At 43.5% G+C, this 25,604-nt stretch overlaps 1 protein-coding gene across 1 annotated transcript in view; it reads right to left on the reverse strand.

Moving 5' to 3' along the window:
- TMEM163 (transmembrane protein 163) overlaps positions 1 to 25,604 on the reverse strand; it is a 223,407-nt gene that overhangs the window by 23,764 nt on the left and 174,039 nt on the right. The window contains exon 5 of the mRNA XM_045826113.1: positions 20,032 to 20,128. Within this exon, the coding sequence (XP_045682069.1) occupies positions 20,032 to 20,128 (97 nt within the window). The remainder of the gene's footprint in view (positions 1 to 20,031; positions 20,129 to 25,604) is intronic.

A 25,604-nucleotide genomic window follows, 5' to 3' on the forward strand; every position in this document is an offset into this window, starting at 1 on the left:
CCTCTGAACTGCGACAAAGCAGTAAGTGGCCAGAACGTGTTCTAGACAATTGCAGGGCAGAAGCAGACAGATTATGACCCGACAAAGGGTCAAAAAAACTTGTTAAGCAAGGCATCAGACCTAGAATTTAGCGATCTAAAATTCTAGGGCTAAAATTCATTACAACTGACTTACATCCAGTCTCCAAAAGGAATCTAGGAATTAGTTTTTTTAAAAAAATTATTGCATAATTTTTCATTGAGATATAATTAACATATGATAAAATGTACAGGTTTAGACATTCAATTTGATGAATTCTGTCAATGGTAGCACCCACTGAACCACTCCTAAAACAAAATGGAAAGTGCTTCCCTTACCGTAGCAAGCTCCTTCACGTCCCTTTGTCCACCCCCTGCAACTACTTTCTGACCTCAACTACCACGGATTAAGTTAGTCTTTTCTCAAATTTTATGTAAATATAACCATACAGTACCGTGCAGCTTTGTGTGGCTTCTTTTGTCGACATAATGTTTTCGAGACACATCTGTGTGGCTGCAGGTGGCAGCGGTGTGTTCTGTGCCGTCCTGAGTTCGAGTCTGAGTCTGGTGATCAGGGCCACAGCCCTCCCATGAAAGGTTTTCTCTCACTCAATCTAAATGCCTCCAGTTCATACTAGGCTTTTTAATCCAGGTTCCAAATGGAGATAGGCAGTTTTCTTGCAGATAGGAGATGCAAGAAACAGGCAAAGAAACAGGAAGAAAGTTGATGGGGTTTAATCATCTCCCCTTATATAGGAGACCATCTGCCATCATGTACCTTCAGATCAAAATATCAGGGTAAAATGACCTCAGGTAGACAAACAGCTAGAACAATCTCTCCTAGATAGAAAGTGTCTATCAGCAGCCTCTAAAAAGATTAGTCCAATGACTGATCAAGATCTTGGCTGCAGGGATGTCCCAATGCAACTTTATAACCCTATCAACCTGCTGGCTAAAACTGAACTCTACCACTCTCCCCGCTATAGGACTGCATGCTTGTGTTCCCCCTAAATTCCTATGTTGAAGCTCTAATCTCCAATGTGATGGTATTTAGAGGTGGGGCCCTTGGAAGTAATTAAGCCAGAAGAATGGGGCCCTCATGAGCAGGATTAGTGCCTTCACAAGGACAGACGCAAGAGAAAGGATCTCTCTCGGCCACGTGAGGACACAGCAAGAAGGTGACCATCAACAAGCCAGGAAGTCTGCTCTCACCAGACACCAAATCTGCTAGCACCTTGTAACTTCAGAATTTCCAGCCTCCAGACCTATGAGAAATAAATGTTTTAAATTCTGCTGAAAATGGAAGAATAGGTAAATATTGTGCTTGCCTCCTCCCATGATTACATAAAAATTTTAACTAAATTATAGAACAATCTACCTGGAGAACCATCTGAAGAAGCTGAACAGAAGTCCTATAACTAAGGATATAGAGAAGCCACACTGAGACTGGTAGGAGAGGCAGAAACACAAAATGATCTGGTCCTATAGCCACGTATTGTAGTTGAGAAGCAGGAGGGATAGTTCAGCTGCAGAGGACCCACCTCCCAGGAGCCAAGTTTCCAGCCACACACCAGGCTCCTCAGCCCAAAGCACCAGTGCTGGGAAGAGGAGCCCCTACAACATCTGGCTGTGAAAATCTGAGAGGATTCCATCCATCCATTTGAGACAGAAAAAGGCTATTACAAACTCAGGTATCCTCTTAAAGGACCCACACACAGCCTCATTTGCTTAGAGGCACCTACTCTGGGCTCCAGCACATTGCCTGCTTTGTAGCTGCTACCAGGTAGCCCCAGGTCAGTCCCAGGCAGCTGCTTACCCTGGCATGCACTGGAGTCCCTCCTAAAAGGCCCCAGAACCAACCCACCAGGTATCTGGCTTCAGCCACAATAGAGCAGCAAACCCAAAGGGAGGGAGGTCTTGGCACACCAGACCCTGCTGGGGCGAATCCCCTTCTTTGGGGTCAGCCACACAGCAACTTATATGCTGTGGTCATGGCCAACCCTCACAACAAGTCAGCCTGAGGGTCGACCCCACCCACTGACATGCCAACAGCAATCAAGACTCAACTACAACAGGAGGGCACACACAGTCCACCTAAGGAACACTCCTGGTACACTCAGCTCAGGTGACCAGGGAGGCTTGCCACTGGGCCCCAAAGGTCACCTACCACATAAGGCCACTCTGCCAAAATGAGGAGATAAAGAAACATGTCCCAAATGAAAGAACAGGAGAAAACTCTAGAAAAAGAACTAAATGGAGGCTAGCAATCTATCAGATACAGAGTTCAAGAAACTGGTTATAAGGATGCTCAATGATCTCAGTGGGAACTTCAACAAAGAGATAGTAAGCAGAAATAAAAGTTTGTTGGTTGAGCCTCCCAATCTACATATTTCACTACAGCAGCCACACAGACAAAGACATCCACCATCACTCCCACCAACTCATACACCAAAACGGAGGTAGGGGTGTGAGTTAACGCCTATAAACCAAAACTTCATCTCCTGAATGGTTCACACTATCACATAGAATGGAGGATCCTTGCTTCTGCCTGGTCGTCAGCCAGCAGCAGCTTCTTACACTGTAATACTGAGTTTCTCCCTCCTCTCTGCCATCACCCCCATTTTTCCATATAGCCTCCTCCTCTCAGAGTGTTTTTATTCATGGTTTCTCACAGGAAAATCTTCTGTAGAAATGAATTTTTTTTTTGCAGTACCACTTGTCACGTCCTACTCTAAGTTTATTCCTTACCACAGTGACACCAGTAGATGCAATTCCAGGTCGCAGTGAACTGTGGTCACTCACACCAGACAGAGGGCCTGTCTGAAAATCCAACTCAGCCACTCCCCAAAGACCAACGCTCCCCTTTCCATCAGCTGTGTGACAGCACACAGGGGCATATGGACACTCACTTGCTTACGACTGCAAAAAAAAATGCATCCTTTGCTTTCCTAATGAGGACAAATTTCAAGCCATTCTGACACTGCGCATGTTATAGAATTACCCAGGGACATGCTAGTGCCGGATGAATAATAAATGTATATCGATTTACAGCCCCAGGTGAAATTAAAAGTCACTCTTACCCTCAGATCTTCTTGTCCCCCATTCCCACCCCCAGGCAGAGGAGAAAAGCTAGCAGATGTGGAGAAAATTATGCAGAGCACAAGCCTTCAATTTCCCCTGGTTATTAAATTATATTGACAAATTGCCATGGATTCACATTAAATGACTTCACAATTTAAAAATTAACATATGAGACCATTCTGATGTTGGGAGGGTCAAGAGCTCATGTTTACATAATCAGGTAAGCAGCTGGGAGGTTTCGTGGCTGGTAGACATTGGGGTCACTGGTGGGACTTACAGACTGGGGAGTCCTGGTCCCTGGTGATTTCTGGTGGGCTGGCCTACCTGCAAAGTCTTGTGGAGGGAGCAGCTTCACGGTATCCAGCTCCATGGATACCGTGAAGCTGAGGTAGGCAGGGTCATAAGATGCCAGAGAAGACAAGGCAGTGTCAGCTGAGGCAGTGTGACTGCCTCAAGGGCAAGGTGGGCGCTGTGAAGTGCTTGGCTACCATGCTAAGATGCAGCCTCATTTCTGTTAACCAAGGCATCAGTCTGGCCATGGTTTGTTAATGCAAGATAGCAAAGCACAGCTCACCGGGAAGAAGCACTCTAAATCCCGGAATACCACCATGAAGTCTGAGGTGAGCCACCCTGGATGGGCTCACACACCTTCTTCCCTGGAGGACCACTGGGCATTTACAGGGAGAGACACCTCTAGGCTCCCTAAAACCCAGACCAAGCATAAAAACCCCTCAGCTACCCCCTCATGGCACAGAGGCATTGCATCATGAATAGCTCTTCCCTGCAAAGGAAGGAGGACCTTCTGGCGGCTAGTTCTTGCCCCCATTGTTGGTATGAACACCACACCAACAACCCAGTACAGAGTTCCTTAAATAGCAGTCATAACAATACAAGCAGATATTGTTATTAATGCCCATTACAGATGAGGCTCTCTTTCCAAAGGCTTAATAACCACTTTTGTTTTAAACATAATCATTACAAGATTCAGTCTTCTCTAATGTTGTCTAATGGCTCTCAGTTTCAATTTTGGCTTAAAAAAAAACAAATAATCCACATTGAAAAGAATATAACTTCATATATTAGAAAATGCCTTAAAAATCAGAAGGGCCCTGGCTAGTATAGCTCAGTTGGTTGGAGCATCATCATATAACCAAAATGTTGCAGGTTTAATTCCTAGTCAGGGCACATGCCTGGGTTGTGGGTTCAATCCCCAGTCCAGTCAGGTACAATCCCCTGTTTGGATGTGTGGGAAGCAACCAATCGATGTTTCTCTCTCTGTCCCTTCCTTTCTCTAAAAGCAATGAAAAAATGTCCTCAAGCAATGAGATATGTATACACACACACACACACACACACACAATCAGAAGGGATTCCTATTAAAGATCATGAAACAAACACACGTATTCAGCTTTTGTGAGGCCACTAAATGGCAGCACAGGAAGTTTATGTTAAAGGCATGAACCTACATGGAAATTGAAAACAAGAGAAGGACAATAGCCACCAAATTGTATGAGCTGGAAAAGAAGACGAACGAGTAGTGCTGCCTTACAGGTGCAGGGAACGGTGGGATCCTAGGGCAAGGGGGAGCTGGAGAAGCAAGACGCCAAAACCCCAAGGACTCAGGAATCCACGCCACTAGGCACTCCTGGAGTTGGGGTAAAAGAGGTGACACTAAAGCACGAAGAGTAATTAACAATGTCCTTAAGAGGCCCCGAGCCCCTCCTCCACTGGGCACGGGGTGACAGGATGGCTCCCAAGCAGGCAGGAAAGTGCATTTACCGCAGGGATGGAAACAGAGGGTCTCTGCCCTGGGCACACCAGGTGGGGCTGACGACAGGGCCACAGCCGCGAAAAGTGGGGGTTAAGGGAGTTGACCTTGTACCCTGCCAAAGTAACTAGTCCAGGAGAACAGAGAAAATTATCTAACTGTATAAAGTAAAATGTATGGACTTATAGAGAAAACCAATGATATTTGCAAACAATTAATAAGACTGCTTTAGTAATAGAAGTGTTTCTTTCTTTTTTTAAAAGATTTTATTTATTTTCGATTCCCAGCCAGGGTACATTCCTGGGTTGCAGGCCATAACCCCCAGCAACCATACATTGATGTTTCTCCCTCTCTATCTCCCTCCCTTCTCTCTCTAAAAATAAATAAATAAAATCTTTAAAAAAAAAAAAAGATTTTATTTATTCATTTCCAGAGAGAGGGGAAGGGGGGGAAAGAGAGGGAGAGGAACATCAGTGTGTGGTTGCCTCTCACGTACCACCTACGGGGAACCTGGCCCACAACCCAGGCATGTGCCCCAACTGGGAAGCAAACCAGTGACCCTTCTGTTCACAGGCTGGTGCTCAATCCACTGAGCCACACCAGCCAGGGCTAATAATAGAAGTGTTTCTAAATTAATGTACTAAATAGCAAAATCCAGTAACATCTAATAAGTACAGTAATTTTAAGTTGTGATAAGCACAAAAAATATTTTGAAATATCTGAAGCCCTGGCTGGTGCAGCTCAGTGGATTGAGCTCGGCTGCGAACCAAAGCATCGCAGGTTCGATTCCCAGTCAAGGCACATGCCTGGGTTGCAGGCCACGACCCCCAGCAACCGCACACTGATACTTCTCTCTCTCTCTCTTTCTCCCTCCCTTCCCTCTCTAAAAAATAAATAAATAAAATCTTAAAAAAAAAGAAATATCTGCCAAACCAATCTTAAGTAAAAAAATAAATCTGATTTTTTAAATTTTATTAGTGAAAAAGTCACAAGAACTTTAATATTACAACTGTGTTATATTATCTAACTTCATAATGGAAGAAACTGCTAAATTTTAGATAGAATTTAAATAAAAATAAAGACAGTTTTTTTTCAGTTAAAGTTTATGGACCTTCTAAATTCCATCCATGGACCCAAACACCATCTTAAAAGCCCCTGCCCCTAATTTAGATCATAGCTGATAAGCCTCACCTACACACACTCATAAATATATTCTTCTTACATGTAATCAGCCAGCCAATGTTCACCAGACTTTTGGGAAGCCATCTGATATGAAAGACAGAGATTTAAAAAACAGGATAATGATACTGGGCAACAATGGTATGCAGAGAGATGAAGACATTTTAAATTATTGTTAACATCATTAGAAATAGAAGATACTACACTTTCATATGAGAAAAGGATGTTATAAAAAGAACACATCAGGAAAAGAAGTTCTTAGAATTTATAACACAATAACAGAAATTAACAACTTTAAAAGCATCAGAAGATAGGGTTGAGGGAGTCTCTCAGGAAGAAAAACAACACAAAAAGTAAAATATAGGAGAAAAAAATTAGAAGACCAGTCCAACATTTGAATAATATAAAGCCTAAAAATACAGAACAGAAAAAACAATAGTAAAAAATCATTAATAAAATAATTTAAGAAAAACCTTCCAGGATTAAATGACATGAGTTAAATCCTCACCAAGGCTGAACAAACACTGTAAACTTTCAGAACATGGAGGACAAACAGATGATCCTACAAGCTTTCAGTGAGGATAAACAGGCCTTAGAAAAAGTATTGGCTATTAGAACACCATTACCACTTCTTGGAAGCAATATTGGAAGTTAGAAGACAGTGGATTAATGCCTTCAAAGCTCTGAAAGTAAACTCACTTCCACCCAGGCAAACTACCAAGAAAAGTATGAAGATGGAATACCAACATTTTCTGACATTCAAAGTCTCAAAAATTTTGCTTTCCCTCTAACTGTTCTTAGGAAGCTAGTAGAGGATGTGCTTCTCCAAAACAATGGAATAGACCAGGAAAAACAGCAGCGTGGGACCCAATAAGACACATTTACTTCTCCTGAGAGAAAGTAAGATGAATCCCCAGGATTACAATGAATGGGGCCCTAAGATGACGACCATGGCACTGACCCAGAGTGTGTGCGTATACCCATGTGCATAATTGACATCATATATCCAGGTATTAGTATGAGAGAACAACACTGTAATGCAAGAAAGAAAAAAATAAATCATATAAGACTCCTGGGCTCAGCTCTGAATAACATTTATACTATTAATAACAACAATGCTGAATATTGATCTAATCAAAATAACAATGTGAATATACTGGGAAGTAATTAGGAAACGATTAAAGGAATGAAGGAACCACTAAAGATGAAAATTTCATGAACAAGAGAGCAAACTGACAAACTTGATCTACAAAATCAAATGCAGGTTTTTAAAAAAGAAATGAAACAAACTTGTTCAAGCCAGCTTAAGAGACAAAAAGCAAGAACACAAAGAAACATTAGCAATATGAACAGATAGATTAGATATTTTTAAAAATCATATGAGAATAACAGGAGAAACATTAATGCAATAGGTTTGAAAGCCTAAATAAAATAAGTAATTTTCTAGAAAAACAAATTTTGAAAATTGTTCTGAAAACATAAATTATAAAAATATTTAAGGTGGCAGGGGGGAACTCAATAATGGTAATAACAATAACAATAGAAGCAACACACACACCTGTTGTAGTGCCAAGTGCTGGGAAGTTTGGAGATGCTCTTTACATGCACTGCCTGAGCTCATCCTTCCAACTTCATGAGGCAGGCACTGACGTTAATTTCATATGTGAGAAAACTGGAGCCAAAGAAGTGAAGTAACTGGTACAAGTCTCACAGCTAATTTACACAGGGAGTCTTGGCTCCCGAGTTCACTGGCTCAATTTTGCAGGTAAGTTCTGCTAAAACTTAGAGGAATGAGTAACTCCTACAGTAGAGCCAGTATTCCAGGGCACAGAAAAAGAAAAAAAGCTACATCACAGATGAATCAGATCATCCATATTCCAAATGTATGGAAAATGGTAACTTTTACATTATTACATGCATTTCACCCCAATCAAGAAATACATATGTTGAATAAAAGACAAAGAAAAGCTAGGTAAATGATTTGGCAGGGTAGGGAAAAAGTAGGTTTACAGTTGTTCTCATGGAAAATAATACAATGATTAATAAAGAATAATGCAAGAATAAGTTCTGTTTCATGTGGTCACAACTGCAAACCTACTTTCACCCACCCTGTCTGTGGTACACAAGGTCAGGGCTTTAGATCAATGTCACTTATTGTTACAGGGTGCCACCAAGAGGGGGGCCCCAAAAAGGGATTTGGAATGGGGTCCAGAACTCAAGGTGTCCAGGAAATACTAGGATATCCTCACCCCTCGCTGCCACAGGTGTAAGTGGGGGGAAGGGACACATGGAGCAGGGCCATTGAGAGCTGTTTTGCATAGCAACAGCTTTGTAGCTAACCTCTGGGGTGGTCATTTAACATATCTATAACCTATAACTGGTTACATGGATATGTTAAATAGCTGTGGCCTTGCTCTGAGCCAGGAGGATGGAAGGAACTTCCCCCACTAACTGGGAGGCAACTCCCCCTAGTTACAGCACCTGCATGAGAACATGGAAATGACTGGCTCCATTCCATGGGGCCACGCCTGCCCAGACTCACTATGGCAGCCCAGTAAAGCTGGAAGGATATAAGAGTGCTGGCAAGTGTACCCAATTGTGGGAGGAGTTGGAAATGGGGCTGCAGAGGAAGATTGGCATGGGGATTTAAACCCAGACATGGTAGCCATTGGAAGGAGAACCACATGGCTTTGCCAGAGTGGGGACTCCCACGGCCATTGTGCAGAGAGGACCACACAGCTGTAGCAGTGCAGAGAGAGGACCACTTGGCTGTGGCAGTGCAGAGAACCATGTGGCTGTGGCAATAGGAGAGCCACACGGCTTTGCCAGAGTGGGGACCCCCGCAGCTTTAGGGGGGGGAACCACCACCTGGCTTTAGCAGAGATCCCAGTGACACAGCTGATGGTGCTGGAAACTGAGGGAGGCCTACCAGCCGAGATGGATTACTGGGAAGAACCGGGGGCTGCCTGAGCCATGGACTTCTATTTTTTTTCCTGAGATACAGTACCCCAGACTGGGCAAAGTGGGAAGGAAGGACTGTGTATGTTTGTGGGTGTTTTAAGGGACTTTGGGATTTTGATGAAGACATTAGGTCACTCCTTGAAGTCTGTATAGCATTAAATAAACATTTCCTTTCCTTTTCACAAATCTCTGGCCTTGAGAGATGTCTTTCCTACAAGGCAGTGGACATAATGAACCTGGGGGCTTCCTTTCGGTAATAGTATATTGCCCTTGGCCCCCCTGTGTTCTGTAACATTATGAGCAGAGATGCAAAAAAATCCTAAATGAAATAGTAAAGGAAAACAAGCAATGGATTTAAAAAATAATACCTTCTGGTAAAATGAGGTTTATCCCAAGAATATAAGGATGCCTTGATATTAAAATATTGCTTCAAAGTATGAACATCTTAGAGGGAAAGAAATATCTCAGTATTTATAGAAAAAGTACTCAAACTTCAACACCTATTTAAAAAAAAAAGCAACTCTAAGCAGGAAGAAAAATGAATAGTCACTTCATCACTCCAAAATCAGAGGCAAACTTAAATATTGTATTGGAGATCTTGGCGGGGGGGCGGGGGGGGGAGAGAAAATAATAAGAAAAAGAGAGAAACATTAGAATTGTAAAGAGCCAAATCATTACTACATAATACATCCAAAACAACGAACCGATGAACAAACCTAACTTCAGAAAAGTCAGCAAAGTTACAGGCTAACAAAACCAATATTTAAATACCATTAGCTCTTTTATGCAGTAATAATTTAGAAAATGAAATAAATATGAACCGTTAAAGTAGCAACAAAACTCATAAAATATAAAGGAATAACTCTAATAAAAATGTGTAGTGTCCTTAAGGAGAAGATTACAAAATTTCACTACAGGAGATAAAAGAAAAATATGAATAAAGAGAGAAGAAATGGAAGGGAGGATTTAATAGTTAAAAGGAACCAATTTACTCAGTTAATAAATTTAATGCAACCACAATACCAAACAGGATTTTTTATTAAATTTGGCAAACTAATTTTGAAGTTCATATTGAGTACTACAAATGCAACATTAGTCAAAAACACTTTGAAGATTCCAGAAAAGAGAGTGGCCGAACATTAAGACTTATTATAATCGCAGAAATTTAAAAGTACGATGATAGAAGAGAACCAGCAGATTCCCGGCACTGAGTGTGACTGGCTCAGGTACAGACAGCCATGCCCCAGTGGGAGTTTGGCATGTGACGGAGGTGGCCTTTGGAATGGAGGCAGGAAAGTCCTATGTTCATATTTAAAAAGTAATCAACAAAATTGGATCCCTACCTCATACCAAACACACACAAAAAATTCTAGACAAATTAAAGATTCAATTTTAAAGTCTCTTTTTTTATATGTGTAAAAAAATAAGGAGATATTGGCCTTAGTCTTTATTGCATCAGGGCAGTAAAGCATTCTTAACACACTACCTCTCCCAGCAAAACAAAGCCACCACTGTCCCACAAAGGAAATGACTGATGAATCTGATTACACCAAAATGAAAGGTGGGGGTGGGGACTACTAATAGCAAAGGATACATGACATTAAAAACAAGAACTAGATGTTAAGAGAAATTATTTGTAACTTACATACAAGACTGGTGCTCAGAACCTATAAATAACTCCTAAAAACCAGTAAGAAAAAAAGCAACAGAAAAATGGGCAAAGGAAGTGGTTTATAAAAAACACAGACAATAAATATTAAGAAGTATGATCCACTTTACCATAATCAATGGAAAACAAACTAAAATAAGAAACCATTTTCCACCCCGGAGCCTGGAAGACTGTGGTGAGTCGGAAGGTACCGAGCATGGTGACATTCTGAGAGCGCAAACTGCTGCGGCCACACTGAAGGGCGACTTGGCATCGGCTTTAAAGCACGTGCCCCCTCTACTACCCAAAGTTCCTCTCCCAGCTATTTACCTAGAGAAACACCATCTGCACAAACTACACACTACCATGGTGTACTACAATGTTCATTCCAGGAGCTTCATGATAATAATAAACTACTAGAAACCCAAATGCCCAGCAACGGGGAAGTGGCTGCAGTACATGATAGGCATTAACATCCTACATGTTCCAGATCTTAAAACCATGTTGATTTAAAAAGTTGCAGAGTAATATGTGCAATATCCATTCAAGTAATCACACACACATCATTATATTCCTTATGGATATGTCTCATGCAAAAATCAGGGGTTATAGTCAAAGGAACCATATATATATATGGGCTACCTGCCCTGCAGATCTCCTGTTCTCATGCATCACTAGCACTGCAGCACAGAAAAGAGGTCAAGGCTACGACCGTGGGGCAGTGCTCTGGGACAAGTCCTTTTTGCTAGCTCTATTTCTCCCAGAGGGGTGAAAAAATATCCACAGCACAGAGTCTGTTTAAGGTTCCTTGAAAGATTAGCTCCTCTTGGTTACATCCCATTTCTAAGTGTGCAACTGGCTCTGCCTGGTATAGCCAAGGGCTTCACACATGCATAAATTATTTCACTAACATACATTTGTTAATATACATCTATTAAGTTACTGCTACATGCTGGGTTCTACTCAGTGCTGGGAGGAGAGTAAGTCTAAGTCTATTCAGAGAGACAAGTAGAAAGAAAATTACACCACAATGTGGTCAGAGCTACCAGTGCAGTCAGCACTAGGCACTGTGGGAGCACAGAGGACCAGCGCCTACACTGGGGCTGAGCAGTGTTTGGGGAACTCCAAATGGAGGGTGCTAAGGCTGGGTAAACAGGACAGCAGGGAGAACCTAGTGGCAACATGAACTGGCACCAATGCTGCTTCTCCCTAGCAGAAGGGGGCAAGTGTAGAGGCCCACAGCCCTCAACAGTGAGGGCCTTACCTCAGCTGTTTCTCTCGAAGCCATCTCTGCATACGCCCTCTCTTTGGAAGAGTCACCATACAGAAAATAAAAGAGAAAATCCAGGGTCCCACATAATGCGACTGGCCCACACACGTGCCCAGGGCCAGCCTGGATGAACAGAAAGCCTGCTTTAATAGGATTCTTAAGGAATCAAGAATTTTTACCCAGTACCCCAAATCTAGTTCCCCAAAAAGTATCAGCCATTTCCCTGACAATTCAGTAACATGTGAGGCTTTGTCACCAGATATTTGGCAGACGACTCCGGAATAACAGCACGGCTCCTGTGGTAGGAGGATGGAAGAGCTCTCGTCACTGCTCCCCAGCACCCAGGTTACTGTGAGCACCCTATCAACAGGGCTGTTTCAGTCAAAGCTCGGGAAACAAAAAGGCATTGGGTCTGATTCTCTTCATTAGCTGAACAATTAACAGAAAACCAGAGAAATGTTATGAAGAGTGCATTGTCCATGGTATACTTAGGGAAGTGAATGAGAAAATATTTACTTAAAAATGTTAAACATCTTTAAAAGTTTTTTTCTTTTTCCAAAAGATAAGGCAGTGCTCTTAAAACCTCAGAGAAAAAGAGATGCCAAATTAGAAGTGTTGAATTCTCACATACCAGATGGAAAGACGAGTGCCAAGAGATTAAATACACTTCCCAAGGTCAAGCACAGATGCACGTGAATAGCAAAGTACTCAACCTTGATTTAGCAACACCCGTCTCTGGTAAACACCAGTATCCTTAAATACACAGATTCCCCCAAATTAGACTAGGAGGGCACTAGCAGACATGGAGAGAAGTAAACACACTTCCCTCCCTTCCCTCTTCCCTCACTTCCTTTCGCCTCCCCACTTTTGTTACCATAACCCAGCAGTCCCCCTAAGCCAGGTTTTCATAGTATATGTCATGCTAGAAGCTTCAAGGCCACTGGGGAAATGGGGGAGGGTGTTCACTCCATTTAGTAGTGTGCAAAATTCCCAACTTGAAGCTTATTCAGAATCTTCTGTTACACTGAGTCTCAGCCATTTTTTTTTCAATCAGGAAACCGAGGCAGTTAGATCAGCTTTTCTTGAGAGCTGGCTTTCAGGCCTCACACTCCGTGGGGCTTCAGGAGGCAATTCACAGGACAGAAAGAGCCTTGTCAGAACACCTGGTCCTGCGCACGCGCACGCGCGCGCGTGTGTGTGTGTGTGTGTGTGTGTGTGGAGGAAGTCGTTTTATTTCTTTACCTGAGGATTTATTTCCTTATTGCAAAATGGCAGCGAGTCTAACACCCCTATATACATTAGGAATATTTATTGTGGAAGTCTAATGAGACTTGAGCTGAAAAGTACCTTTTGAGGTAGAAAATACAAAAAGGCACAACAGAAAGAATAAAGCAGCATGGCAGACAGCTCACAGACATATCACATTCTGATTCAAATCCAAGGTTAACACAGGTAGGAAAAGAGAACCAGTCAGCCATTGCCAAGGTAACACCTGAGCTGACAAATCACACTGTATGCAAGAGACTGAAAAGACCGGAAGCACCTTTCCTGTGCTTTCAGGTTTAAAACGGTTAATCCTCTCAAGAGCCTGAGCCACTAGCAGGTACCCCGAGTGTTCCAAGCAAAGACATGAGACCAGTCATCCTTCAGCAAAGGCGCCTCTTACTAGGTACCTCTGATGACAGCTGTTATAGTTAGCCAACTATTTACACTTTCCCCTCTTATCATTCGCTTTGTCTTCATATTCCTGCCTATTTATAGTGTAACTTTTTAGAGGTTCTGTCAACATCTCAGCTACTGAATGTATGGGAAAATAAACCTAACTTCATTGCAACTTAAAATATTTATTTTGCATGGAGTTGAGCAGGATTCCTACTTGGCCTAGCAATGTGAGGTCATGTGTGGCCAAGCACGGCCTATGGATGCAGTTGAACTGCATATATCTGAAGTATACAACTTGATCAATGTTGACATATTTTTATATCTGAGAAACCATCACCAAAAACAAGAGAATATAGCTATCACCCCCAAAAGTTTCCTTGTGACTCTCTAATAATTCCTACCCCCATCCACCATCCTCAGGCAACCACTAGCCTTCTATTACTATAGATTAGTTTGCAGCTAAAATTTAATGTAAATGGAATTCTGTATGTATTCCTTTTTGCCTTGCTCCTGGTACCCACCTTAATTATTCTGAGGTTCATCCATGTTGTTGTATGGGTCAATAGTGCCTTTTTAATGCCAAGTGCATTCTGTTATGTGGATATACCACAATTTGTTTATCCATTCACTTGTTATATATTTGGGTTGTTTCTAGTTTTTGACATCAGAAATAAAAATGTAATAAACATTTGTGTAGGAGTCTTTGTTCAGACATATGTTATCACTTCTCTTGGGTAAATCCCTGAGGGTGGAATGGCTAGATCATACAGTAAATGAATGTTTAACTTTTTGATGAACCTCTGACCTGTTTTCCAATGTGGATTAGCCATTTCGCTCTCTCACTGTCCATACATGAGCTAGAGATGCGCCACACATTTGCTTTTCTTAGTTTCGGCCATTCTAATGGGTATGTAATGGTATTTTATGGTTGTTTTAATTTACAACACCCTGATACTAATAATCTTGAGCATTTTCTCAGGAGCTTATTGGTTATTCATTTATCCCTTCTTTTGTGAATTGTCTATATAAATCTTTTGCCAATCTTTTTATTGGGTTGTTTGTCTTCTTAGTAAGCTGTTCTTTACACAGCCTGGATACAAGTTCTTGATACATGTGTGTTGTCTATGCTGTCTTGTCATTTTCTTAACGGTATCTGGGAAGAGAAAAGATTTTTTATTTTGATGACGTCCAACTTTGATTTTTTGATTTTATGGTTCATGTATTTGATACTGTATTTAAGAAATCTTTGCCTACCCCAAGGTTGCAAAGATTTTCTCTTTTTTTATCTTTTAGAAATTTTAGAGTTTTACATTTTAGAGATTGAGCCTTATGGTCCATTTTGAGTTAATGTGGATAGAAGGTTGGATGTCCATTTTTTTCCATATGGTTATCCAGCTGCTCCAGCACCATTTGTTATGGAGACTTTTCTTTCCTCCATTGAACCACTACCTTGGTACCTTTCTTGCAAACCACTTAGCCAGATATGTATAGACCTATTTCTGGACTCTATTCTCCTTGAACTCACTCAAGCCAATAATAATCTTCTTTCATCAGTGCTCAGTTCTCTTCTGTTTAGAAGTAGGTAAGTCCTTGGCTCTGGGATGGACGAATAAAGAGGTCCATCTTGCTTAAGTAACAGAATTATTCTGTCTGAAGTAACAAGGGTGGGCCCCACTGATAGTCTGACCATGATTTCTGGCTTTCTTTGCATAGTGCTGGGAAGATGTTAGCAGGCGGTGTGGAGGGCTTTGACTGTATGTGATTATAATTTTTTTAAAGTCAACACAGCTCCCAAATTAAATTTAGAGTTATGCTCGACAGTGTGCCATACTGGAAGATTACTCTCTGTTGCTGATGGTGAATCCAGGATTTATAGGTTATTGCCCAAGAAGCCTACAGCATTACCCAGTCTTCACTGAGAATAATGTCCCTGAAGACATTTCCCAGACAGTGCAATAGAGTCTCAGCTTCCAGAACTAAAGGCATCAAAAGGCCCGCCAACTTCCTTAGAAGCTTCTCTAGTCCAATAATATCAGCCAACGTTTATTCAATAGTTATGTGCTAAGCACATTACTTATATGCTTTTTATTCTGTTTACTTAACAACCTGACAAAGAAGGTGCCATAATTATTTCCATTTTACAAAGAAAGTGAGGCAGAAAAAGGTGAAACAACCTGCCCCAGGTTTCTCCAATGAGGGGGTAACAGAGTTGAGATCCGTCTGCCTGACTTCAGCTCTCAAACCTCACCCTCAAAGTTACACTGCCTCAGGGTACTCGCCAGGGACTGAGACAGCATTTAGAAACTCACTCCCATGGATGAGGTGCTTGCTCAGAGGACCTGAGGGTGGGGAGCATCTCTGTGAAACTGCTCACCTGGTCCCCAAGGTTTGCTGGGAATGCCACCATACTCCCTCATTTCCTTCTGTTAAATATCTCCTACCTCAAAAGGGACCCAATCTGAATTACCTCAGACCACAAATTGGAGTAACTTTGATTAGCAATTCAGAAATATAAAAAACCAGAATGTTAAGAGCATAGTTAGCACTGTCTTCTAATGACAATTATTTTAATTAAATTACTAATTTGACCCTTATCAGAAACCTCTGACATAAGTATAGTCTCCATTTTACATATCAGGAGGCCCAGGGTCAGGAAGATGAGGGGACTGGCCTGTGGTGGTCACGGGGGCAAGAGCGGCAGAGAGAGAGTCCCACCTCACACAGGGCAGCCCACCACATCCTCATCACGTCCACCTGCTAAGCAGCTTCCCTTCCACTCAATTCCATGTGTCCCATGATTCCCTTACCCCATGCTTGTCCCACTGTATTTTCCATGGCACTTAATTCACCCACCTATAGGTGTTTCAAGAGACAAAGCAATGGAGGCACATGCTGGCCAGTGGCACAGATGGCAGGGGGCTGCATGGGAAAGGGTTGGGGTGGCAAAAGTAGCCTGAAGGGCCAGAGATGGGACTACCTAGGGATCTGGACACCCTGCCTGTAGGATGGCCCTTGGCAGCACCCACTGTTGAGTATGAGAAGATAGAAAAACTACAGAAGTATAAAAAACAAAACAAACAAAAATAAAAATCAGAAAAGAAGAGAAACCAGAAGGTCCAGGTCTGAAAAGCCAAAGAAGAGCAGGACCACGTAAGCCCACAGCACCAGGACCCCAGACAGACCCAGACTAGGAGAAAAGAGTTCAAACCCAGGCTCTGCCACTGGCCAGCTAATGGCCTCAGGAAGATCACTTCACTTTCAAAGCCCCATGTCTTCCCAAAAAGGTGAAGTATACCCCTTGTCCCTGCTTAGCAAAACAAGGTATGATGGGTAGGGTAGACAACCAGGAAGAGGATGGTGCTCTTTCCAAAACCACCCACAAACATCAGGCAAGCACTAATACCACACTTGTGGCACTGCCCACTCTGCCTGACTGTAGAGCCACGGTTCACACAGGGCTTCCAAGAAAGTGCCTTTGGGATTCATTTCATCAATGATCCAATGCGACTGCATACAGGTTGCGAGGGACCAGACTTACGCCATGATTATGAAGCCCTTGCAGCAGACTCCACAGGTTCCTGGGGCTCCCCAAGAGCTGGACTGGCCAGACTGTTCTAGGACAAGGCCACCAAGGGACAGGAGATGCCACCACGGCTCAGGGCCAACCAACTTTATGGTTAGGAAATTCCTAACTGCGCAGCTGTCTTAATCAAAACTCATCCATTCTTGCAATTACTCTCTCCGAGAATTATGCAGCTGACATTAAAAAGAAAGCTGCCAGGGGAACAGAACCAGGGTAGGGAAAATACTGCTTCTGACAGACCTTTGGTAACAACTTGACACAAATCGCATGTGAAAAGGCAGTTCTGTAGTTAAGGGCAAGGGTGAAGCTGAAACTCTGACGTAAGTGCACCGTATCTAGGCCCTAAATACCAGTCTCTCTGGCTTCAACTGCCACAGGCCACGGGCAGCCAGAACGCGTGCTTTATGGGGCCCGTGTGAAGTTGGCCACCCATTCCCAGCCAGAGTTGTCAATTTGTTTCACACTGAACACAGGTTTTCACTTTCTCTTAAAAACTCATGAGCTCTGACAACCCCCAGGTTCACATTCCCACAGGGAAACTAACTCCACCTGGGGGCAGCGGGGGGTGACCCCTCACCCAGGCATACACTTCCTAGTTGCCACAGACCTAGGCAATTTCTCCTGGTTTTGGACTGGCTTTGGAGGGCATCTGAGACTGTGACTCCTAATTTAGATGAGGCCCTGTGGACAAACACTCATTCTGAATTTCTGCAGGGGTTGGGGGATGGGTTGGTGGTTCGGCTATAGTCTACTGCCTTCCCAGATTTCTAGAGCAGACACAGGGGATCAAAGACCCAATATTAAACTAGCATCGGCTCCAGCCTAGCAGCATTAACCTGGCCCTATGTGCCACTCAACTCATCAGAAGGCCTCCCCTCTGGATAAGGGAGCTCACCCAGCTTGAAGGCACCTCTGTTGCCTTTCCATAACACTGAAGGCTTAAAACACACACACACACACACACACACACACAGAGAAAACCTTCAGAGGTCTGAAGGGATACCCACGAATGGGCATGATTTTTAAATCTCATACTAAGACATAAAAGATGCAGTGGGTGTGAGTTCTCCAAGGACAGGTCCAGTCTTGGGCAAAATCATGAAGTTCTTAACCTTCTCTGCCCCCCGCCTGGGGCAGGGCATTAGACATGTATACCTCAATGTGGAATTCAAGCTGGTAAGATTTGTTTCGTAGAAGTATGTGCACCCTAGGATGTGAGACTGTTCCCAGTGAAAAACTGTTCAGCTCTCGGGGGGAAAACAAGGAGGCCTCCGTGAGGGCTTGGGAGCACAGCTATCCACTCCACGTCAGGTCAGTCCTGCTGGAAATTCATTTGTAATGCTTGAATAAACAGGTGTGTCAACTAGCCTTACGCTGAAAATTCCCACCAATAAACAATATTTAGATTAGAGTCAGATTTCTGTACCCTGTAAAATGCAAGCATGCTATCTGACCGACACCTTAATTAATCACATTTAATGCTTTCCTGACTACACATCTCATAAGTTTCAGATTGTGACAGAATGGAACACAGAACAGCAAGTCTGATGGAGGAAAAGGATGAAAGAGTCCAGATCTTAGGCAACCAGGAAGATCAGGGTGAAACCACAGAATAGTGAGATGGTGAGCACAGAGTATAATAAATAGCAATATTTGCTTGAACCAGTTCTGCTCAACAAGACTAAAAACCATAGATAGATACATTCCTACCCTGGTATCCATCTTTTCTTCCTGTCACTGAGACACTAGAGAACAAGCTTTTCCATCTGTGACGATAAATAATAGTTACGATCCTGATGAGTTACCGAAGGAATGGCTCTAATCTCAGTGTGGGGGAGGAGCAACTTAAAGCAGTTGCTTTACTAGCTCTATGAAATGCAGTACCACATCCCACTTCATTTTCACCTTCCCCATAAACACCTGCGCACTCACACACATTACACATTATCCCAAAAGGAATTAACATACTTTCCTGTAACTAAAAGTAAAAGTCTAACAATTTAGGCCTTATATTAAGATGGTACACATAGCCGAGCTCAAATCCAGTCACATCCTAAGAGCTCTTATTTTTGCATTTAAATCACTATGCAACTTGTATCAGGTGATGCAAAAGTAAGTTTATAATTGTGAGTACATGAAACACAGAGTTTATTCTTGTATTATTATTTATTAATTATTGTATTATTTTCCATACAAGCAACTGTAAACCTACTTTTTCCCCACCCTGTATATAGAGAATCACGGTGATGGCAGCATCTTCATGTCCCGGTAAGTAAATCTGCTGCCTTATATGAGGATAGCCTGATAGGAGACTAAAAACAGTTCTTTTCTCAGCATTCATAAAGGGGGGTAGGGGGAGCATCAGAGGCCAGGTAATGATTCTCACCCATAGAACAAAGCAGTCAGAGACACACTTCAGTATGAAATTGTGTCCTCCGATGTCTGCATTCGAACGTCAACTGTGACAAAAACCCAAACAGATCTGTGTATGAGGTGCGAAGGAAAGGAATAGTTCTCATCGCAACGATCATTAAGCTGGTGACACACAGGACAGCAGATTCAATAGCACAGACTGGGTCACATGGTTATGTAAAACTCAGCCCGCTTCTCTTTACATGAAAGACATCATCTTGTTTTCAAAAATAGTCAAAAAGCTAAGGGGAGGGACACAGAACCCACTACAGGTGCAACTATATGAAGTCTTTTCATCTTGCCTAGTGCTTCTCTCTCCCAAGTCATTCACATTTCAGGACTCCTAAAATGGTGTGTATTCTCTTTCCACCTGCCCAACTTCCGCCAGTAAATCTGCGAAGAGGGGTAACACAGGAGAGATGGATTCTTCAGAAAGAAGAAGGACCTTACCACTTCTGGGAGCAGCTTAGTTGAGAGGTCATGGATGGCTTTGACCACTATACAGATGGATGACAGAAGAAATATCACCCCCAAGATGACACAGGCTCTGCAAAAATAAATAAATAAATAAAACATTAAGAAACTTACCTAGGAGAACTCCACTCTGCTGATTTACATAATGAACAGTGACAAAGATGCAATCCAAGGCATTGAGACCCAATCATAATTTGCCGCATTCCCAATGTGACCACCCACAGCCTCAGAATTGGTAGTGAACCCTTTCTAAGAGAATGATTCAGAATTTTATCATCATGGGAAAGAGGCTCACCATCCTGCATCATCTCACAGCTGTCCATGGATGCTGGCATGGAAGAATCTCCAAGGTGATGAAATCCCACTCCCCCATTCCCCCACCCCACACCCCAGCCTGGCAACACAGTTCACTCCTCCTCCAGCTGGAGGGTGCAGAGTTCAAGAGCAAAGAGTGGAGGCTCTAGTACAAGACATCCCAAGCTCTATCATTTAACATGTTGTTTGATCTTGATCAAGTACTTGACTCCTTTTAACCTCTATTTTCACACCTGCCAAATGGGAACATTTTCTACCTGAAGATGAAATCAGATAAGACACAGAGTATAAAAAAGTAACGCACGAATGCTGGCTTAAACAAAGAAAAACAAAAGTCCACGCTGGATGTCTCTGTCTGGTGATAAGACACCTTTGGATTTTACCACAGAGAAAAAGGAAGAATGATCTGTTAATACCAAAAGACAGAGAGTATTTATGACAAAATGGCCAATTCTATTTTTTTAAATCCTCACCCAAGGATATGTTTCTTAATGATTTTAGAGAAAGAGGAAGGGAGAGAGAGGGAGAGAGAAACATCAATTGGTTGCATACCGTACATGCCCTGACCAGGGATAGAACGCTCAACCTAGGTATGTGCCCTGACTAGAGATTGAACTGAAAACTTTTTGATGTACAGGATGATGCTCCAACCACACTGAGCAATCTTGCCAGGGCAAGATGGAACAATTCTTGAGACAGATATGAGGGGAGAGAAGTTAGGATGAGATCAACTAAGATACCCAGCACAGGAGAAGGTGGGAGCAAGGTCCAACAGTGAGGTGTAGGGGCACCAAGGAAGCTTGTGGGGCTCAGACACAGAGCTGTCTCTGGCACCCCAGACACAAAATCTCACAGGAGAAGATGGGATATAAAAGCAAATACAAGGGAATGATAGTACAAGGGTCAAAATACCAAATGACAATGAAAAGACAGAAAAAAAATGCAAGAACGACCACAGTTAGCTCTCGGTCATTCCTGTCCCATCCTAATCATTCAGTGGCCTCCTCCGCCCTCTCCCCCCACTGTCAAATAAAATTACCTCTCTTTACTACCTGGGATTCCCTTCTCTAGACTAACAGAATGGCCCAAAGTTTCCCACCTAACACTGAAGTGGCACCTACTTGGAACCCTAACAAACGTGTAGATAAACACATTCCCTACACACAGCTGCCGGCATCTACCTCATAGGCTCCTAACCCACACTGTAGCTGTAGGTTTTATTCGTCCTACAACACAGACAGGAAGAAGGCATCATTCTGGCTGGGGCACACCACGAAAGAACCTAGGGATGTAAAAAAGTTAATGAATGAGCTGAGGGTTTGGTACAGACTTGAGCAACTGAAGTTCTGGGCCTACAAATCAAATGGGAATCTGCCATGGGTGCCATATATCCTTGGAATGAGTGTGGGTGGGGCGGGGGACTCACACTCGAGAGGGAGAAACAATAATCCTGGCAAAAAGAACACACTGACACAGCAGCAGGAGTGAAGGATGCTGACGCAAGGCCATGGGCTGAGGGCTGGTTGGCACAGTCCTGGCAGGGCGATCAGGGTGAAGGGGGCCGCGGCCAAGAGGGGAGTCATAGGGGAACCAGGTATGCCCACTGGAAGCCCTTCAGTGACAAGATATTAGGGCAAGACCAGGGATTCCCAGAGGTCGGTGGATCGACGCTTCCAAAGCTACTGGCCCGAGTTCTGGCTGTGCCCCAGGGAAGGCAGTGATGGGCCAGCTGTGCCCATTTCTACCTGCAAGCAAATGGGACTGTGAGGCTTCCCATTAGAGGAAAGAGCCTAAAGTCAGGGTAAGCTTCCAAGATGAGATTTGTGATGTGGTTTTTTTTCTCCATTCAAAAAAACCCCTGAGTGATCAGCAGAGACTCAAGGACTCACCCTTTCAGGTAGATCAACCACCAGCTCAGTGCTTCTCAGCCCTGACGGCACACTGCACTCTCCAAGGGGTTTGTTTGAACAGTCGCCCAGAGACTGTCCCAGTTCAATGTTAGCAGAATCTCTGGGAGTGAATCCAGGCAAGTCCCCTGTGCCCTAGGGCTCAGGGTCCTGCCCAGAGCCAGAGGAGGCCCCGTCCTTAGGGAGCTTCCATTCTGGGTTAAAAAAACCACAACTCTATGGACAGAGGCAGAGAGGGAGCAGTCATCCCAGCTGGTAAGGAAGGAATGGGGTCTAACGGTCCCTGAGAGACTCGTAGTATATGTATCTGTGTACGGAGCAGCTGTCTCCCCCAGAGATGTGGGTAGGGCAGCCACCACTTGGGTGCCAGCCCTTCTACAGACAGTTTGTTGCAACATCCTTGAGAAGCTTCCAGCCCCACACTCCTCTGGGGGAACAGGGATGCCACAGGAATCTCCCAGGGCTCTGCTGGCATGCCTCCACAGTGCACAAAGTGGATTCGGGTGTGGTTTACTTGGCTTAAGGAGATGTGTATTAAGAATACAACAATCTCCTTATATAATAACTTGCTTCAAAACTACACTACACATCCTTTAAGGGCAAGAACCCTATTTTCAGATCTCAGTGCCAGCTAGTAGCAGGTGTTCCTCACCCGTCTGTAAAGGGGATGTAACAATTAACTAATTAAGTAATGACTAGCTGATTTGTATGTCTCCCCACCACGGAATCTAAGGGACATGAGCCACTTACCAATGTTAGTAGGAGGAGGAAAAACACTCCTAATACATCCACCAAAATGCCTATGGAATAACCCACATTGTGAAGCAGTTCTGAAGGGTAATGAAAATCTAAAGAAAATGATGATTTGGTTTATTAAAGTTGAATTATATAAAACTGCCATCGTATCTTTTTCATGAATATACCCATGAATATGCTTGATAATGTTTTAAAAACCTATTTTCATCTTCTTTTAAATGTGTTTCAAATTAAAAAACCACAGTCTCCCTGCCTTCCCCACTGCTGGGAGTTTGCGTGTCAGATCAGCTTCCACGGCCTAAAGCGGCTATTATTAGCAAAGGGTGTGATGCTATTTTTTGACGTTTTATTAATAATATATTGCATTTATACAGCAGCTTTCTCCTCAGGCACTCCAAGTTCACACATCAACTCACAGATGCCCTAGAGGCCACTCCCCAGGCCAAGGATTTTGTTTTCCTGCTATTTCACGGGTTGGGAGGGGAAGAGGTATGTTTCATCAACACAGTCAAGGCCGGGGACTCAAGGACTAGGCAGCTTGTCCAAGGTCACCCAAGGAGTATGAGGTCCCCACAGATATAGAAGCAAGTTCTCCTGACTCCCTCCCAGGGGCCACTGCCTGTCAGTCAGCTAGTTGCTAGAAGTTTCTGGGCATCCATGGCACATCCTCACACCACCACTGTCCTGGGGTGGGGATCATCTCCAGAATGTGGCAGAGATTTGGGTCAGGAGAAAACACAGCTGCTTCTGAATCTGCAGGTGCATGCTGCTTCCCGGCTTGGAGGCTGGGGGACCAGCGAGGGTGATGCTCCATCAGCATGCCTTGGCCTCCACCTGGAGAGGCTGGCCTGGCCGGCAAAGAGGTAGTTGCTAAGGAGCCCCATCACTGGAATGAACACAGACTCCTTCACCCTCCTGCCCAACTCCAGAACAGGAAAACACTGAGTCAAAAAGAGGTCATTAAACTACCATCCCCTTAAAAATATTCCCCCAATCAATCCAGGCTGCAGCTGAATTTAAATTCCTGCAGGACCGGCAGCTGTCAAAGAGTGGGCCACAGATCAGCAGCATCAGTGTCACCTGGGAACTTGTCAGAACAGCGAATTCTGAAGTCCACCCCAGATCTATGAATCAGAAATGGTGGGGAGGGGCCGGCGATCTGTGTTGTACTGTGTTTTAATAAGCCCGTCAGGTGATTCTGACATACACTCTAGTTTACATCTGTATTAGTCTTGCCATAGACACGCTGATGGCTGAAAGAAGACTTGTAAAGAAATAGCTAAAGCACTGGCACCTTTTCTTTTCCTTCTGCTAAAGAGTGCAGATTGCTAATTGGGTACAGCATTTTAAATCTATAAATAAGCTTGCAAGTAAGCATTGATTTTTGCCTCTGAAATCGTAAAAGCAAAACGTATTGACAGATTCTCTCACATCCAAAATAACGTAAGGTTGAAAGTTTGGTCCCTTGTCAACTATGGTTTAAAGGCCTGAGGTTCACAGTAATACAGCCTGAGTCTCATCAGACCAATTCTAACTTCTTTTCCAAAGAGAACTTTCTTCTAATCACCCCTAATTTACACAGGATCACAGTAGCCCTGGCAATTAACCAACTTAGTCTACAGCTTAAAGTATAAATGTTTTACTTATCATCTTTCACTCTAGTCTCCAAAGCACTTATAATCTGGGGCACTGTCAGGTGTAAAACAATGAAAAATAAAACAGCCAAATGGCGATTATTCACAGGACTTAAAAATGCACAATTTCTAGTGCTGTTTTATTGTAGCTATGTCCTGTCTCTGTGCAGTCTGCCATTTTAAACAAAGCAACAAACAAAATCAGCTTGAAGACAGGAGAAAGGGAAGGAGAAACTGAGCAAAGAAGGCTCATGAGCTGCCTCTCCTTCTCTGTAACGACTATGCCAAAAAGCCTCCATTTCCCCCAAGGCTCCCGGCTATCCTCACTCCATTACTACCAACATACACCTCCTCCCCTGGTGCAGGAGCTCCCTCCTCCTCTTCCTATTCTTACTCACCTTACCTCCTTTTCTCGACTTTCGGAGGCTCTAGGCCCTTTCTCCCCTCTCCTCCCACGCCCCCATCTCTCTTCTCCATCTCCAGCCCCATCCACCTGCTGCACTGGGAACAAATCGGGAAGGGGCAGGGGCTGGCTTGGACCAGGGACAGCACTCAGGCCAGAGTCTCTGAGCCACACACTCTCCATGGGAAGATAGTCCTTCTCCTCGCCACGTAACCACTAAAGTCCTCTCCTTACTCAACAAATGGCCCTTTGCTTATATCTGTAATAATATGCAAGGTGACTAAACCCACCCAAGTGAAATCTCATTTAGATAGGGCTGTTTTCCTGGCTTCAACTTGGGGGACAAAAGTCAACAAGGGGATTTCTTAAAGAATTAGATTCTAGAGCAGTACAGTACAACAGAATTTCGGGAGAGAAGGAGAGAGGGAGGGGGCAAGAGAGAGAGAGAAGCCCTGAAGCTACGCACCCCAACCAGGTAAATGTCGTGAGCCAGTGGGCTCTGCTCCGGGGGGGCAGCGTGCCTTTGTACCTTCA

The sequence above is a fragment of the Phyllostomus hastatus genome, unplaced genomic scaffold (assembly GCF_019186645.2).
Source record: "Phyllostomus hastatus isolate PE091 unplaced genomic scaffold, TTU_PhHast_1.1 phas_scaffold_60, whole genome shotgun sequence".
Classification (NCBI taxonomy): domain Eukaryota; kingdom Metazoa; phylum Chordata; class Mammalia; order Chiroptera; family Phyllostomidae; genus Phyllostomus; species Phyllostomus hastatus.